The following is a 19,288-nucleotide window of genomic DNA, read 5'->3' as shown; positions in this document are numbered from 1 at the left end:
TATTCTCCTTCTATTTAATAATACTTAATAAGTGAATGTCTTACTGAGATAGCTTTTTCAAGATGTTTTCTGATTCAAAGCACTGCAGTGCTCTCAGCTCTTCATGACAGAAGCTTTGTTATATATCACAGGGACTGGGAAGGCATAAAACAAATCCGGGCAGCGCTTACCCATACAAATTAACCTATAAAAGGTTTTAATTTCTGTGTCAGTGTACTGTTTTACTGCAAAGATTCACTTCGATTCGCTCTCCTTAAATTTAACTAGGAATTTTATATTCTTTCCTTTTTAGACTCCTAAATGGAAAATAAGGTTTGGTTGATGCGAGAACAGCTAAAAAAGTAATTTAAGGTTCCTACCACTCCGACATTTATTTTGTTATATTTGTGCAGACTTTCACGGCTTTGCATTTGTTTTATGCTGAGGCCTTTGAAAACAACAGTGTAAAAATGTGAAAAACGGGCAAAGAGAGGAGTTTCCATTTTGTGTACCAGCTAGTGGCACCAATGAATATGCTTTTAAAGAAATAGGAGGTAAGGTGCCCCTGTGCCAGGAACGGCCCAGTACCATTTCTTTTCCGAAAGCACAGTGAGGGCATAGTCCAAGGGTGATGTTCGGGCTCCGCCGCGGGAACCGGCTGCCCGGAGGCTCGGAGCAGGAGTTACTCGGAACAGGCGGGTTGTCCTGCTGGCTACCTCACCCTGGAGGAGTCCTTGCAATGCAGAGAGCCTGTTTTTACCGCTTCGTCCCGGCAGTGCTTTCCTCTCAGGGCTGAGGAGGTGCCCCCGGGCTTGTCCCGATCACCTTCCTCCCCTCGTCATCACCGCGATAGCTGGTGCCGAATCCTGCACGTCTTCTGCTCAGAGCTGCCTCCAAACTCCTCTTACTTCTGCCAAAGCCCACCACGAGTCTCCGTCATCTCTCGCAGACACAACTGCAATCACTTCCCTTCTATCTCCCCATGTCTTCTCTCCATCTACCAGTCCGTTTGCTATTCAGGCACTAAATCATGCTTCTCTCCCTCACTGTTCAGACTTCTGGGATTTATCCTGGCTTGACCAGTACAAACTCACCCACCCTGATGGGCTCCTCGGTACTCAGGACCTGCTCTGACTGTATTTCAGCACTCTCATTCCCCTTCCTTGCACTCTTCTTCCCAGTTCTGCCCCCCTCTGTTCAACTCCAACATCATGTCATGATAGACTTTGCGTATCCCTCTCCTATAATTTTCCTCTAATTTCCTCCTACACAATGCTTCTGTGATCACATGTGCTCAATAATTTCTCTGCCATCACTGCACAAAAGAAAACCCATGGTTCAGGATCAGGAATTGCCCATAAGGTGAATCCCAAGCTACATGTATAAAATAGTTTTGTCTTGCATTAATTGGACAGTTTTCCCCCAAAGCCGCTATCATCTCCTTTAGGAAACCTGGACGTTACAAACAGGGGAGAGGAAAGCCCAGAGAAGAACACATTTTAGATCACAGCTTGTAACTTCATTCCTCAGCGAGGATATTCCCAGCCTTAAACAGGCGAGAGCTGCTCCTGTCGGCTGCCGTTCGGGGTCTGCTCCAGCTACACCCAGCTCACGGTGTGAATGAGAACTGCCCGTAACAGTCTATCAGCGTCTCACTGTCAAATCAGGAGTGAAATGAGTGAAAACTTGTAAGAACTTGCATAAGCCTAGTGAACCAAGGCTGTAGCTTCGCCAGAGCAGGAATCCCACACAGGCGATACCGCTTCTTTGCCACCTCTTAGCAAAGACTCAAAGATCATTCCTTTTCCTGTGGAGGAAGAGCCTATTTCAAGAAACTTCTAACACAAACATTACGCCATGTTTCCCAAATATATTTCACACGAAGTAATTTTATATCCCATTTGCTATTCTGAAACAAAAAATGTTTTACATAAGCTAATGGCATCTTCCGAAAACTGAAAGACAGTTGACTCTTCTAGCAAATACTGGTGCCCTGCCATTAAAGCGTGCGTTATTAAGCTCTCCAGTGCACACCTATTTACAACACTGAGAGCAATTATCTGTCCATAAAGCAGCCTGCAGAGCTGAAATGCAGCTGTGAAATTCTGTATCAAAAAGAAAGGAATGTAAACAGGCCACATGCATGATGTTCTTCTCCGCAAAAAAAATAAATACCCTGTTTCTGGTGTCTGTGTACTGTGAATCTGTCACTCTGCTGCGAAACCCACCAACAGCAATGCAGCTAGTTCCTTACCTGAAATGAAGTTGGGGGATTTATATTAACCCGGGCTTGATTCCAGTGTTGTCCCTTATTTCCACTTGAAGACCATAACGGATTTTCTATTGTAGTCTGACCTTTTAAGCGCAGGTAGACATTCAAGCTTCCTAGAAGAAACATTGAGAACTTGAATTGGTTGGGCTCCTTGACGAAACAAAAACGCAGAGCTGGCTAAAGCGAGAGTCTCGAGTGGGCTCTGCCCCGTGCCACCTCCTAGGCTGACACCAATGTTTGCAACGTAACTCTCAGGCTCTTGGCCACCGTTGGGGCTTCTCGCCCCGCTTCCCACTTCCCACGGGTCTCTGTTAGTCTGAGGAGTGTGTGCAGAGTTGCTTGGCACATATTCAGAGACTTTTAAGCTTGGGAAAACCATAAACTGGCGAAGCACGCTCATAGGAAGTAAAGACACAGGAATACACTGAATGCCCCGGGAGGTGTCCTCCCTTTGCACGGGTAGCGGAGTCACACGCGTCGCTCCCAACCGCCCAGGACAGACAAAAGACTTTCCAGGGAGAGAAGGGGAAAAAGACTTCTGGTGCAGGACTTTAATTTAGCGCAAACAAGGCATTTACCATCTCCCCGCCCAAGGATTAATACGCAGCTCTGTTACCTAATGCTTATCTCTCACTTACAGCCTGTCCAGCTTCTTGTTGACCCGGTGCACGGTTTAACTAACAGGATGCCGCGGATCCTGGCAAAACTCCTGTCTCCGAGGTAGCTGGGCTGCCCTTACTTCTCTAAAGAGTGTTGGGCTTTCTGGGAAGCCACATGGCTTTTAGAGCAAGGGATTAGAGAGCACAGCGTGCGGGAGGATGAGCGAATTCACCTTTTGGGTAGGAAGATGCACCACCCCAGGCCCTCTCACCATTGCCGGGTGTCCTGGCAGCGTCCTACGAGCTGGGGAGAGGCCAGGAAAGGCTCTGGGTCATTTGGTAATTCACAAAGCGTTAAGTTCGGAGGCTTTGTTCCCTCTTGCTCACCACTGCGCTTGCACATGTGTAGGGCAGTGCTGTCTCTTTGTACTATGCAAACCGTGACATTTGCCTTAATTTGAGGAAGTTCACACTATCAACTTCACACAAGACCACTTTCTTTTAGGATGGTAGGAATGGCAGCTGGAAAGCCATAAGTAAAGCTTTCCCCTTGGAGCGGTAATGATCCCTTTTTGTCCTGAGCAAAGGGTGCAAAATACAAGTTATATTTGCAACGAAACCTCTCTGAGCTGAAGCAGCTGCAGAGTGACTCAGCTCCTGCTAATAAAAAGTTCTTATTTCTAGCAATAGCAAAAGTCAGTGCCTTGAAAAACATAAAGCTAAGTGTGTAATGGAGCAGCAAATACTCTCATCATGGCTCTTTCACCAGGGTGCCCACAATGAGGCTATACATCTTCTTCAAAGCAGGTGGGGGAGCCGCGCTCGCCCGAGTGACGGGCAGGATTGTGTCTCCCACCTGCCTCCTACTGCAGCGCTTTGTTTTCCAAATGCAGGGGCGGGTGAAGGAGCAGCACAAAGGAGACACGGCTCCTAGCAAAAATAGCCTGTCTCTGCCTACACGCGCACCGCTTTCACCCGTTGCTGAAGGCTGGTACAGCCCATGACGCGGGGACGTTTGAAATAACGAAGCAATTTAGACCTGAAAAGCTGGTAATTCTGTCGCTGCTGCAATCTGTCAGCGCAATTCTGTCATTACAAAGATTTAAGATTGTCCATAGGATAGTCAGCCTCCCTGCGTCACATCGTTTCTTCCCGTTAGGAGCAGGATGATAGCGTGAGCCAGCTTACGGCAAATACGAAGTAGTCATTCCCGTACCCATCGCTCAGGCGCTGCCTAGCGAGCTGATTAGTACGTCCGCACCTGCCCGGCCTCGCTTCCCGCTATGTGCACACACCTGCCCGAAACAGCTCAAAATTCAGTTAACGACACCGGCAACAAATGCCTATCCTTGGGACTGAACGTGGTCTGCCCCTCGGTCCGAGGAAACGTTGCATGAGTTGCAAAACTCACGTGGCGGGGGAGGCTGGGGCGGCTCCGTGGTCCGCGCTGAGCCGCGCGCTGAAAGAGCTCGTCTGCGGACTTAAAACCACTCTGATCTCTGTAGGCAACGGGACTCTCGAAACACCAGGGGATGGGAATGACAACTGTCAACTGAAAAAAAGAGCTGCCCCTCTGGCAGTTTCCTGCCAAGCGAATCCAGGGTGCTTGGAGACCTCGATGCCCGGCGGCACCACGGGGCGGTTTGGGCACTCGTCACCGCCGGAACCGCTTTCACCGTGCGAGCTGATAGCCTGTGCTGCTTTGCTTTTTGTTTTGCGATGGCTCTCTAATGATAAAGAAGAAATATTGTCCTTGAAGAGGCAATTAGAAATGCTCCATTTCGGGGCACAGATTGAAAAATCCGAAATATAGATTGTTTCACAAGACGGTGGTGGCCATAACGGACCGGCGAGCTCCTCCTGCCTCAGTCCAGAGACACGGGAACGACAGTGGCTCTTCATCCTCTTGTCCCTCAACAAACGGCTTGTTGGCTGCTGCAAATCAAGTAGCTTCTATTTCTCTTACGCTTTGGGGATAATCGAGCTTGTCCTTTTGAAGGATGCGGAGGGAAGCACACGCACTTCCTTTGCAGTCGGCATTCCCAGAATCACCCCTGCGCGACCTGGCAGGAATTGAAGCCTGACTTGTAACTAAGAGCCACCTATTTCAGGTAAAGAAACGCACGCTGTCTTTGGGAATCGAAGTGCCATGCCACAGGATGGAGGTCCCCGTTTCTCTCTTCAGAGCTGTGCTGGCTCTCGAGTACCTCCCCTTTTCACTACAGAAATTTTTGGCCTCTCTGCCGGAGGCACCGAAGACCTGAACAGCAGGCACAAAAGCTGAGCTGGATAAACTGAGAGATTGTTTTTTTTTTCAATATAGTCCAACTACCATACTCTCAAACTGATGTCAGCAGAGTCACTCATCTGTGGGGGAGACAAAGTACTATTCCCCTGAGACATGGGAATAATAACCCTAAAACTGTGTGGAAGCCTTACAGATATTGATAACTAGGGAAAATAAAGAAACGCAATGGAAACGCTGACTTGTACCACCAAAGTCTGCTGAACAACGTTACAGCGTTACGGATGGAAAATCAAAGATTAATGACCATGAATCTTCTCTGACACTTGATTCCCAGGTCCAAGGAAAGAACAGGCTGGAATTTATTTAAGCCAAATCCCCCTTCAAGACACTTCTGATTTTCACTCATGCTGGATCAAGAACCAGGAGCTCACGGTTATTCAAAACCGGTAGCCTTTAGCACAGAGATCATACGTGAGGGCTCAGCTGATAGCTCCTACGCTGCTCTTGTGAAGAAACCCATGAGCTTGCAGTGCATATTACAGCCTCTATAGGACCCTGGACTGGCAGCGCACATTTCCACGTGGGGATAAGATGTACCTTCTATATGTTGGTTGCAAATTCCAAAACAGCAGCGAAGGGTCAAAGCTTCTAACAGTTCATGCTAAAAGAGTCAATCAGTTTTAGCAATGAGATCTAGAATTATTCACAGGGGATTCATTTTTACTAAAATGGAACTCTTCTGAAAAAAGTATTATCAATTAAATATTTCATACAGAATCATGGAAGCACTGAGGTTGGCAGGGACCTCTGGAGACCATCTAGTCCAACCCCCCTTGATAAAAGCAGGGTCACCTACACCAGCTTGCTCAGGGCTGTCCTAATGCAGTCCAGGATGCTGTTGGCTTTCTTTGCCATGAGGGCACATTGCTGGCTCATGGTCAACTTGCTGTGCACCAGGACCTCCAGGTCCTTTGAACATTTGGAAATTACAAATTTCCAAACTCAAAGTTATGGAAAACATATCTCATAGAATCATAGGGTGGTGTCAGTTGGAGGGAGCCTCTGGAGAGCCTTTCTTTTTCTTCCAGCTCAAGGCAGTGCAGTCTTGTTCGTTTGGAATAAGATTTTAGTCTCTCCTGCCAAGGTGATGCAGAATAGTGAGAGAATTTATAGAAGAAATATATGAAGCTATGAAGTATATTCCTTAAGCTACTTACAAATATTTTGTGCTACAAACCATTTCTTGGGTAGAAATTATTTCTGTGGTCTGAAGGGAAGCACAAGATGTCAGCTTCTGAGGTGTTTAATTAGATTGAAATAGTTTTCAGCTTTAAAGTAGCTGTTCAAAATGTGATCGAAATCATCAGTAGAACAAACTTTTGCCAGAATGAAAAGATAAGATTTTTAGCTATTTAACTTCCAGCAGCAGAAGTATTAAAAGAAGAAGAACTTCAAACAATGTGCTCTTATGTAAAATGCATCCCTCAAACCAGGGTTATCAAGCATACACCATCTGAAACACTGCGTAATGATTAGGTTTGATTCGTCTGGGCAAATCATTGTGTTATAATAACCCCTTTCCTAGACCAAAGTAATTGCTAAGATCACAAATGTTCAAAAACTCATTCGAGTAGTTACCTCATCAATAGGACTATTCGCACAATAACCATGTGCTTAAATCATTAAAGTTTTAGAATATCATCATGCATTAGGTATTTCTTTTCTCTTCTTTTTTATTATCCTGATGTGAACAATTTAGTCATGATAGATTTTATATCCGGGGAATCAAACAATATATATTTTTTCATTTCATAATTTACTTCCTGAATGCATGTTGCATTCTCATGTGCTTCATAACGTTTTGTCACTATGAGGAATTAAAATGTTGAATTTAGTAGACGTCCATGTACTTGCATTCAAGCACATGGCTGATGCTATTAATTTACTATTTTTCTTGCAGTCGTCTCTTTAAGGACATGGAATAAGTAATTTTGTAGAAAGCTATTCAAAAGTAGATCACTTTGAACATTAGCTAAACTGACTGTAACTATATTTTTAATGTTCAAGAGCACAAGTAAAATGGAGCAATTTCTGGTTTTGACAACCCGGTGTCCATGTTGTGCACAGACAAATCCTGTATAACCGTGACCGCTAATCATTATTGTAACCATCTTCATCTGTGGGTCAGCTTCTTCATCAGAAGGCATTATACTACATGTCAGTCCAAGAAATTACACAAAAACAGACAAGGGCAATCTCAGCAAAGACCCTAAGGAGACAGACTTCCTGAAAGGGTAGCTCAGGAGAAAAAAACACATTGGACAGATCAGAGAGATCACTCTTCTGTGCACAGACTTCAGCCTCAGTGGCTGTCGGTCTTACCCCAACCCTACTGTATCCTAGAAAAACGCTTTGCTCCTTAATGTTTTTAACTTTACTCTTCACTGTCATATACCAGAAGTATTCTTACAGGCTTTTTCTTTCTTTTTTTTCCCCACTAAATATGACATGGTCTCATCACTTCTTTCCAATAAGTAAGTTGTAGCAAGAACTTGCTACAACTGAGAGTGAGAAAAATTTAGACCTGGGGCTGTGTTAAAGTGCTCAGTAGTGCAGGGACAACTAACAAAACTAACCGAAATTTGAATGTATATGTTGAAAGAGCTATGACTAAAAATGGACCTACAGATACACCTACTCCTACCGCTTTTGAGCAAATCGTTCATTATTTTTATGAAGGAACTGAGTGCTGCTCCACAGCACACCGTGTGCGCCGTTACAACTACCAGCTGAAGAGAACTGCTCCTGCTAATTGCTTGACCCTGCCTCTACCGAGGGGGGACTCAAAACACTGTGTTAGTACCAGGCAAAGTCCCTGCAAATATCATCTTTTTGTTTTCACGCTTGAAAGTTCCCTTGCTCAAAACCTCGTTCCAACATACACACTCTAACAGCAAAAGGTGTTCCTGCTAGGGTGCTGTTTAGTGAAAAAAAGTAGTTTTACAGCAATTAGGACGCTATCAGGCACCTCTCTGGCCAGACTTCGTTGCAACTGGCCTTTGCAGGCTTTGGTAGTCCTCCTGTGTTTTTCTTATTATAACTGGATATTTCTCCTGCTATTTCTCCCAAAGTGAAATGACAAGGTCTTTGGCTTTCTCTCACCTATGTGCTGTCCATACATGTGATAGTAGAAGCTAAAACAATAGGCTGTGTTCGTAGCTCCGTAAGGATTTTTTGGAGTGACACTGAAAACAGGACTAACAAGTCTGGCCTTTTCTCCTTCCAGCCTGGGGCGTGACGTTTCGATGTACATGTAGAAACCTAGGGGAAGCCCAAAAGAAAATTGTTAAGTTGCAGTCTTCAAAACCCAACACGCACACATGCAGAAAGACACCAGGGCTCCTAAGTATCTGCATTTATTTTTCACATTCATCTGACATCACCATGGTTTCTGGGACATGTTTGTCCTGCATTATGCCCATGTATTTTCCACAGCTGCTTCAAAGACATATTTTCTATCAAGAGTAAAATCAGGGCTAGCAGGTTAGTACTCATAAAGAACTTCAAATCAATGTAATATTGCATATGCACAAGAAAAGAAAAATTCTTTATTACTGGCTTCAGACTTCAGTCTCAAGGTTGCAATTTTTGCAATTTGTTTCTATAAACAGTGAGAGGGGAAGGACTTCTAAAATAAAGAAAAAATATCTTGATGGAAATCTTTCAAGGAACATATTCAACTACCCATATCAATCACAGCTCAAAAGCTCATTTTCAGTGAAACGTTCATTTATTCTGATCCCGGACTGTGCCAACAACAGAAATAGTGTTTAATTAATCCAACCATGCAAATACAATGCAGTATGATTTTTTTCCTCTTTGGTAGTGCAGGCAGGGACATACAATAAAATAGCATGAGTTACTGCAGTACTTGCTAAATTCAGCACAATATGTCTGACTCTTCAAATGCAAACATATACCGCAGCCAGGATGGCATGCTTCTGTTAACTGGGATAGCAGATTGAAAATTACACATTTTAGGAGTACCCAAAGAAAAAATGGGGCAAAAAAATCTCATTTTGACAGTCTGAGAGGCCAAGTTAGAATTTAAATGGAATAAAATAGAAGAATATTTCAAGATGTGCTAGACTGTTTCCCCACAAGATGGTAATGTGCAAGCAACCACCTTCCAAATGGCACAACAGAAACAATACAAGATGGTTAATGGCACAGTTAGGGGATGCTCCTTCGGGACCAGCCACACTCCTCAGCACTGGCAATTTTTTTTAAGAAATCCTTCAAGTATGATCATCCTTAGTGCGATTAGGAAGCATTCAAAAAACAATGTAGCTGGCTGGGATTCACTATTCTGGACGGGGTCCTCAACCCAGTGGAGACCCTGAGCCTAGAGCGACGGAGGCTCAGGATCGCACCGCTAACACTTACCTTCCTTGGAGCCAGTTCGGTCTGCATTGGGCCCAGTGTTCGGGGTATATTTTGTGTCTCTAGTGGCAGTGCTTTGTTTTGTCCAGTCAAAATTGTCCGTATCATCTTGAGTGAACAGGCAAATGTTACCATCCTCAAATCCACAGTGGAACTCTCCTGCCAACATGGTAAATTAACATAAATGTAGTGACTGAAACTATTCTATTATTTGTCAAAGTACTTGTCAATTATAATGAATGTATTGCAGGATGATGCCCATTAACAGCACGGGAAAATATATGGTACATTTATTTTACATCAGTCTCTAACACTAAGTGCATGTTTTCTTTTACAGTGAATAAAAAAATTCATAGTCATCACATAGTCATTCACAATAAAAAAAAAATTTCATAGTCATCAATCTGTGTTGGTGTTACTTGAAATTAGATTAAAATCTTATAGCATAGATCCTCCTCACATAGTTGGATTTATACAACAATCTCTCTTAAAGTCACTGTCTTTTCTTACCCAGCCAGCATTTCTAAGTTGAGAAGAACAGGCAGCCTACTGATAAAATAAGAACTATGGGGAAAAGGGTAAGAACTATGGGAAAAAAAGATAAGAACTGGGTCCTTTTGGTTTAGGGAGAAGAACATCAGAGAAAAGAGGATAGCAACTTTTGCAAAAGAAAACATTGTTCCCAAGTGATATCTCCCAAACCATGCTCAGTTTTCACTAGGGATGAGAAAGCAAATAATAGTGACTAAAATTACAACAAGGCAGATTTCAGGTAGAAATGAAGAAAAGCTTTCTAAAAATCAGGAAAGTGAAGCACCAGAGTGGACTGCCCAGGAAGAGCGTGGGGTTCCCATTGTTGGATAATTATAAGAACCAGTTAAACAAATACTTGTGAGGAAGGTGTAAGTCTGGCTGAACCTATATGGGCAGGACAGTTGACTCTATCATCTCCTGAAAACATCTCCTAGTCTTTTTGCTAAGATTTCTGCTATGCCCTTGAGGTCAAGCAAGAAAAGCTTAGGCCTGGAGAATAAAAAGGCTGAGAAGCCAGGACGGGATTACGAGGAGCCTCTCTGGTGTTAAACCAGAGCTCGGTTGGTCACAAGTCAACTGACCTTACTTGCCAGGCTATGACGGGATGAGAAACTATATTGTCAGGCCTTTAGGAACCAGAACAAACCAGGACTCCAAGGTTCAGTTTTCATCTCAGAACAGAATAAGGCCCCACGTAGTAAAATGTGCCAAAGCTTAATTTTATGCACACGAACAGTTCCTGCTGAGTTTACTCGTCCAACAAAGTCAATTGATTTATCCGAGAAAACAAGCGAATCTCTGTTCTCCAGGGAGAATACAGCTGTCCGCACACTGTGCGTCAGGCACAGCCTTCTGTGCAGGGGTACAATTTATATTCATTGTTATGAGAAACTCTAACACCCAGCGCCATGGGATTATTCATCAGTGTTAAATTGAGAAGGTATATAAATGTTTGCAGGTTTAGGGTTCCAGTGAACTATAAATCCACTTAAGCCACTGGAGCTTCACTCTAAATCAGCGAAGACACAGGGACCGGGAGCTTAGCATAGGTGCGTATTGCTAAGCATGGATGCTGGTCTGAAGCTTATTCAAAATCTTATAATACTGCAGAGTGGAAGAAGCAGGCTTGAAATTCAACCCAAACCACAAGGTGCGTTAGGAGTGCTTGCCAAGGCTTCTTCATTCTGCTTCTGGCTGTGCAACGACAGCTACGCAAACTGGATCCACTCCCCAACAGTTAGCGTAAAATACTATTTTATAAAACTAGGTTACCACAAAAATGCAATCCACAGACACTACCTTGCCTACTAGCACCTCAAGCAGATTAATCTAATTTCTCAATAAATTAATTGACTTTATTAGATCAGCCAAGAGCATTATTTTCCAAAGGAAAATTCCTTAACTGGCAAGCATGACTGATAGCCATCAAGATGATGAGGAGCCAATTTCAGGACGTTGTACCTTGATCTGATTCTGAAAGCAACATCTTTGAAATCTAGCATTACAAAGAAGTGGCAATGCACAAAATCATTAAATACAGGAGCACCATCATAAACGTTGCAGAGAAGAAATACAAATAGAGGTCTGATTGCAGTTCTTCCTAAGAGACAAGAGAATGAAAAAACAAGGCCATCAGGAATACACGTGCTGTGGATGGCATCCAAAATCCCTCAAGAGTGAAGCCTGTGAATGGATGCAGATTAATGGATGCACCTCCATCTTCATTCCCCAAATCAGGAAGAAAGCGTAAAGACCCTGACAAAGCCCTTGAAGGACACAAGGATACAAATGAAGCACTCTGAACAAAGTGCCAGATGTGCCTCTCATCTCCAAGAATATCTTTTCCATGATTCAAGCTCAAAGCTGGTTTGGTTTATTCTTGGTTTATTTGGTTTATTTGGTTTATTTATATTCTGTGTGTTGGGCTTCTCCCTCCACCCACGCAAGCCTGTCCCATAGCAAGGAAGAGGCTTCACAGCCAAGAAATATGCAGCTCTCCTGCAAATATGCCCAGACGCTTTCACATCCTATTTATACTTTTGGCCTCCATATTTCTCGGGGGAAATGAGGTCCACGCTTCTCGTATGTACTGCATGAAGAAACAGTTTTCTTTTTGTTTTAAAGCTGTGGACGAGATCCTGACCAGGATAGGAGGTATCAAAATAACACAAGAAATGAGAATGTAAACCTCACGCAAGGATAAAGGAATTTGGAAAATTTCATAAACTGCCTTTTCCTTTAAGATTTTTAGCGTACCTCGGAGCTTCACTTACAGTTCCTATTCAATACTTCAATACTTCTTGTTAATACTAAATTTAAATATTTAACTTTTCACTTATGTAGCTAATCCCATGGCTAAACCATAGCTTCACCCATACGTTTGCTTTCACTATCCCATTAACTAAGCTGCTGTCCCCACAGAAATGGAGGTTATTTTTATGAACGTTAGTATTTTCCCTTAAATGAACTGTTTGAGGTACTGGGGAAGGAAGATGACCTGGAGCTATAATTTTTCCTTCCTCCATCTACTGTTGCGTTAGCACCTTGGCAGAACAAGAGGAATTACACCCTTCAGCCATCAATACAGCTTGCACATAAAACTAAGGTGGACTCACGCAGTCCACGGGCCACACCAGGTGAAAAAAGTGAAATACTTATCATTTACTTTTTTAACTGTGAAGGACAACTGGTGCAGACATAGTTCTTCACATGAATAAAGCTAGAAAGATAAAAAAAAAAAAAAGACTTACGTAGGTGCGGGTTTACTGGAGCTGGAAGATAGAGCAAAAATAAAATTAGCACAAAGGGGAAATTCTAATTCACCCGTACTCAGACTATCCCTCTCCCATCCATGCCATGTAAGCTCCACCACTAGCACCCTCAGCTTGCAGAACCATGACTGAGCATCAAACCTAGATTATCGCTACAGATATTTTAAGGAAGAGAAGAGTATTGCACAGCAAACCTGCAGGGTGGTGCCTTTGTACAGGAATCCACCCCAAAATAGGGAAAGGATGATTTAATCAGAACCTGAGGTTCTGCATCAGACCTTGCTCATCACTTCACATTGGATTTTAGCAGTGTTCATGAATCACAGAATCACAGAATCACAGAATCACTGAGGTTGGAAGGGACCTCTGGAGATCATCTAGTCCAACCCCCCTGCTCAAGCAGGGTCACCTAGAGCACATTGCACAGGATTGCATCCAGGCGCATTTTGAATATCTCCAGAGAAGGAGACTCCACCACCTCTCGGGGCAACCTGTTCCAGTGCTCTGACACCCTCACAGTGAAAAAGTTTTTCCTCATGTTAAGATGGAAGTGTCTGTGTTTCAGTTTGTGCCCATTGCCTCGCGTCCTGTCGCTCGTCACCACTGAAAAGAGTCTGGCCCCATCCTCTCGACACCCTCCCTTCAGATACTTGTACACATTGATAAGATCTCCTCTCAGCCTTCTCTTCTCCAAGCTAAACAGGCCCAGCTCTCTCAGCCTTTCCTCATAAGAGAGATGCTCCAGTCCCCTAATCATCTTTGTGGCCCTTCGCTGGACTTGCTCCAGTAGTGCCACATCCCTCTTGTACTGGGGAGCCCAGAACTGGACGCAGTACTCTAGATGTGGCCTCACCAGGGCTGAGTAGAGGGGGAGAATCACCTCCCTCGACCTGCTGGCAACACTCTTTCTGATGCACCCCAGGATACCATTGGCCTTCTTGGCCACAAGGGCACATTGCTGCCTCATACTTAACTTGGTGTCCACCAGCACTCCCAGGTCCTTCTCCGCAGAGCTGCTTTCCAGCAGGTCAACCCCCAGCCTGTACTGCTGCATGGGGTTATTCCTCCCCAGGTGCAGGACCCTGCACTTCCCTTTGTTGAATTTCATGAGGTTCCTCTCTGCCCACCTCTCCAGCCTGTCCAAGTCTCTTTGAATGGCAGCACAGCCCTCTGGCGTATCGGCCACTCCTCCCAGTTTTGTATCGTCAGCAAACTTGCTGAGGGTGCACTCTGTGCCTTCATCCAGGTCATTGATGAAGAAGTTGAACAAGACTGGACCCAGGACTGACCCCTGGGGGACACCGCTAGCTACAGGCCTCCAACTAGACTCTGTGCCACTGAGCACAACTCTCTGAGCTCTGCCATTCAGCCAGTTCTCAATCCACCTCACTGTCCACTCATCTAACCCACACTTCCTGAGCTTGTCTATGAGGATGCTATGGGAGACAGTGTCAAAAGCCTTGCTGAAGTCTAGGTAGACAACATCCACTGCTCTCCCCTCATCTACCCAGCCAGTCATTCCATCATAGAAGGCTATCAGATTGGTTAGGCATGATTTCCCCTTGGTGAAGCCATGCTGACTACTCCTGATCACCTTCTTTTCCTCCACATGCGTGGAGATGGCTTCCAGGATGAGCTGCTCCATCACCTTTCCAGGGATGGAGGTGAGGCTGACTGGCCTGTAGTTCCCTGGGTCCTCCTTCTTGCCCTTTTTAAAGACTGGGGTGACATTGGCTTTCTTCCAGTCCTCGGGCACCTCTCCTGTTCTCCATGACCTTTCAAAGATGATGGACAGTGGCTTAGCAATAATGTCCGCCAGCTCCCTCAGCACTCGTGGGTGCATCATAATGAATTACCCTTCTATTAAATAAATAGTACTATTCTTCTATATAAGATGTCTGTATATACATGAGTCAAAAAAACAGAGAGCGCCTGCGTAATTCTCAAAAAAGCCAATTTTCTTTTTAAACAGCAGCAGGAAAAAAAAAAAAAAAAGCACAGCAAGTCTGTGGAAAGAAGTTTGATCCCATTTGCCCAAGAAAGACAACCAAGAAAAAACAAACTGGCACTCTTAGTTCACAGATCCCTGGCAAAACTGCAAAAAAACAAATTCTGTAATCCTTTAATATTGAAGCTCACCTAATACTTTAAAAGTCAGAGGATGAAACCAGATGAAAGTCAAACCTTGATCATGCCTACAGATATTCTAACAACGAGAAGGACCACCAAGGTTTAGGTCCAGGCTGAATATTTACCCTGCCAATAGGCCCAGACTAGCCTGTACAATACTAAACGTTTGAAATCAGGTTTGGATGAGAACTGAAAGTCAACAGTCCTGCGCCACCTCTCTGCAGAAGGGCGAATTTCAGGACGGGTGATTTAGGAAAAAGGGCTCTTCTGCTATAAGCACTTACTCATGTGACAAGCTGACGGATGGTCAACACACAGTTGGAATTGCATGTAACTAATAGAAAATTTGAAATCAATTTCTGTCGCCAAATAATGTGAGCATCTGGTGATGCTGGATTCAGTACAAGTGTTGCTCCGTGTCGCCGTTCACGTGCCTTGTTTACGGACGCGACCTCTTGGTTCCTGACCCCTGCTCATAGACTCAGCTTAGCAGTAGAGTCAACCTGAAGTTTTCAAAACAGCTCTAATTTAGCAGCTCTGACATTTTATCTTGCCTTCTCTAAAACAAATGAATAGTAATTTGCCCCAGTGCAATTTTCTTAGGAAAATTAGTCATTACATTATATTAGATAACCTCAGAGCTTTTACCAGAAAATTACCTTTCATTCTCCAAGAAACATTCATTTTGTGGGCTTCTTGAGTGATTGAACTTGGAATTAGCTGAAATTGCTGGAAACTACATTTACTGGTGCTTGCTTTGTAACTGTACGTAGGGGCTCTTACAGAAACTGTCACCAGTGGGTAACCTTGAGTCACGCTACTCGGATTGCTCACAGCGGAGCAAAAAAGGCACCTGCCAAACTAGCGTCAGTTCACGCTGATTGACAAAAGCAGAACAACAAATTAAAGCCCAGTTAGGCTGAAGATATCTAACATCATAAACCGGCAAAAAAACAAAAAACAAAAAACCCCAGCAAAACAAAAACCCCAAAGCCCCCTCTTCTAATTTATAGAGCAGGGTGCTGTAAGGGAAGGCATAATTGCTCTCAGCCTCATTTCTGGAAGGTAAGGTTGCTGTGAGTGCGCGGGAGTTTTTAAGGACAATTAGCCACAAAGGGAAATAAAGGGATGACTTAGGGATTAAACTCCCGAGGCTGAGTTTGGACTGCCTAGAAAATCTTTGCACCCGAGAGAGTTATCGCTGGTCTGCTCAGCTGATCCCTGCTTGCGTTGGGGTGAATGTTTTAGTGGGGATGACTTTCAAGAGCAGAACCGAGCGTCATGGAACGCTTGAGCTTGGTTAGAGCCACGACGTTTGATCCCTTAAGCTCCCTGCCCTTCCTCCAACCAGGAGGGAATCAAACCTGATGGAATTCCAGTCTGCTGGTGATTTTACTTTGCGGTTGATCTGTGTTCCTCTAGGATATAACACACAAATGCGGCCAGAATGCTTTTTCCTTAATGCTTGCCCTTCTGTTAGTGTATTACATACACTGAACTTAATGCATAAAGACGGTTGCATTTCCCACGGATCCTTCCTAACACAGACCCTTGCTCAGCTAACAAGGAAGGCCACCTTCACCGAACGCGCTATGCCCCCCTCATTAAAAACAGCTGCAAACCAAGCTTTAGTAACTATGAAAAACGTAACACTAAGGTAAGTAGAAGCACGCTGCTATGTTTTTTACCACTGGAAACTGATAATTATTGGCAATTCCAGCAAGAACCTAGAAGCTTCACTCAAGATGAGGTTCCGTAACTCTAAGCACTTGGTCTGTAGAGCAAAAAGCCATCGGCGCTGTCGACATCGGTACTCAGCCCGGGCAAGGTCTTCTTCCTCCCACAATGGCAATTAACTTAACGCCCCGTTTAGAAAACGGCCTGTTACACACTGGAAACTTCGGTCTGCCTAACTTCCAAATCCTATCATTTATGTCCTATTTGGTGCCAATTCTATTCTTCTGGGGCCCAATCCCACTGCTGGCTGAATGTAGTCCCTGGGTCTCACCCACGTGCGCTATCTAGGCCTATAATGGTTATATGCTCTTCTCCACATAAGCTGGGAAGTTTCTAAACCTTTTGCTCTTTACTGTATGGAAATAGGCAGCTCAACTACAAAGTACTTGGCCAGTGTCCTCTGCCCACCGCTGCCACAAGGGCTGGTTCTCTATCCTCAAAAGTAGCACTCCTGGGGGCTTTTTTTCAGAGAAGGGACCTTCACTTGCTTCTTTAATCATTGATTAACTCTAAAAATATTTAAACATAAGTGCATATATAAAACAGCGAGTGCTGAAGCTTTAACTGGAGCAGTTGGAGGATTTTACAGCCAGTTCATATCAGATAGAGTGACACAGATTTATGTAAAGTGATGGAGATTATATTTGAACTGTTACTCCAAGACAGATCTGTGCTGTACTGGCCGACAAAACAGGCATTAGTGTTCCTTAAACTGCCCCAATTGTAAGTGCTTGGCAGAGTAACATATGCCACGACTAAAGAATTTGTCAAGCGCTGTCTGGCTCTAATTATCGGTGTCGCTCCTCCTGCAATGACTGCTCTTCTCTCCGGCCTATCTCTGCGCAGAGGAGAGAATAATTCATGGAAAGTAAGCATTTCCACTCCGAAATGCTTGTGCCACACGTGAGTGTTTGATCTGCGGGACTGGATTTTGGCGTGTTTTTCTTTTGCATTTCCAGCTCCAGCTTGGGAAGGCAGGGTGTATTGCAAAGAGCTCATCACTGAGCTTTTCCTACTTGGACAGTCTCCTTATTCCGGACAGTCGGACGGTTACTGGCAGACTAGCATCCTGGAAGCTGATAATTTTGCATATTAGCAACTTCCACATTAATCTCCAGTTGTGGACTTTAATTTGAAAGGTGATGTGCTCAGCATCACTTCCACAGGAGAGTAACCCCCTCCACCAAAAAAGGCCATCCTGGCCAGGACTAACGTGGCCTGCCTTTAGCTACCTAAAAGTTGTACGTGGCACCTACAAGTGTCATTAGACAATTCTATAGTTCCTTGGTGATTATTTAAGCACCAAAAAAAGAAAAAGGTTAATATAATAGCATAAAGCAATAGAGCCTCTGAAACACCACAGGGGGTGTTCAAAGGAGATTTTACCCTAATTTTAGGCCTTATATATATATACATATATATATTTTTTCCAACTTTTGTGAAGGGCTAGAACGGTACATTAATGAAATCTGAGCCAGCTTCTTGCACCGCATAGAATAAATCTTCTCCTGCCTAGTAAAGCGAAACAGAAACAATACACTAGAAGTGTCTTGTTGATTCTTACACACTTTTCAACTATTCTGAAAAATTATTTCTGTGCAGTACCCACACAAAACTGTCATGCTACAAAAGACAAGCTTGAGCTGTCACAATGAAACATAGACGGTGCAGGGCTTATCTACCCTCTATTTGTACAAAGCTGAAATTCAGCCACAAAAGTTAATTCATTTATTAACGGCAGAGGACATTGCTACCATTTTTAGCAACTCTAATTACCATGTGTCCAATCTGCTTTTCACACTGGCCGCACTTTTTAAAAAACGGGATGAAATCCCATTAGCCTGATTAAAGTTTAAAAAAAATTAAGAAAAAATGTTTGAAATGTGGCTTCTTAACAGCAATACAAATACACCAGTGTATTTTAAACATCAGAAAAAACTTTTTTGCTCTAAGGGTGATCAAACCCTTGAACTGGTTGCTCAGGGAGGTTGTGGAGATATCCTTGGAGACATTCAAAACTCAACTGGACATGGTCCTGGACAACCTGCTCTAGCTGGCTCTGCTTGAGCAGGGTGTTGGACCAGAGGCTGGACCTGTCCAACCTCAGTGATTTTGTAAGATGTCAAATTGTTACATGTTCCAAAAGATATACTTTTAAAGTGATGGGGTGAGAAACATGGGCTGACACTGCTAGAATCCAGGGTATCCTTCTGAGTAAGACTGAACACACGCACACACACACACAATTAAAATTCTATAGGAAATATGAAGATTCAAATGTTTTCCTCCTTGCTTAAGGTCAAAAAATAAAAAAAGAATTGTAATGGAGGGGAAAACCATAAAAAAAATTATCTTGGTTCTTTTAAGAAGCATTTACACATCTTTTATTTTACTTCCTGGGCAATGTTTATAATTATTCTTTTATCTAGGCAGGCCTGCTGCTGTGCATCCCGCTAGCCCATTAACTACATTTCTGAGATTCCAGCATTTCCGATTATAAGTATCGAATTTGCACTACACTAATATATGCGATATCATTATTTTATAGCGGGAGCTATAACATCCTTAAAATTAG

General features: G+C 43.7%; 1 protein-coding gene across 1 annotated transcript in view; it reads right to left on the bottom strand.

Moving 5' to 3' along the window:
- The window catches only part of MDGA2 (MAM domain containing glycosylphosphatidylinositol anchor 2), a 382,608-nt gene that overhangs the window by 7,549 nt on the left and 355,771 nt on the right, over window positions 1-19,288 (bottom strand). Inside the window, exons 12-15 of the mRNA XM_067295207.1 lie at window positions 12,826-12,846; window positions 9,545-9,700; window positions 8,261-8,419; window positions 2,234-2,364 (exon numbers count right to left, since the gene is read on the bottom strand). Of these exons, the coding sequence (XP_067151308.1) occupies window positions 2,234-2,364; window positions 8,261-8,419; window positions 9,545-9,700; window positions 12,826-12,846 (467 nt within the window). The remainder of the gene's footprint in view (window positions 1-2,233; window positions 2,365-8,260; window positions 8,420-9,544; window positions 9,701-12,825; window positions 12,847-19,288) is intronic.

The sequence above is a fragment of the Apteryx mantelli genome, chromosome 4, assembly GCF_036417845.1.
Source record: "Apteryx mantelli isolate bAptMan1 chromosome 4, bAptMan1.hap1, whole genome shotgun sequence".
Lineage (NCBI taxonomy): Eukaryota > Metazoa > Chordata > Aves > Apterygiformes > Apterygidae > Apteryx > Apteryx mantelli.
Note: the sequence above shows the minus strand (reverse complement) of the source record. Positions and strands in the feature narration are given on the sequence as shown.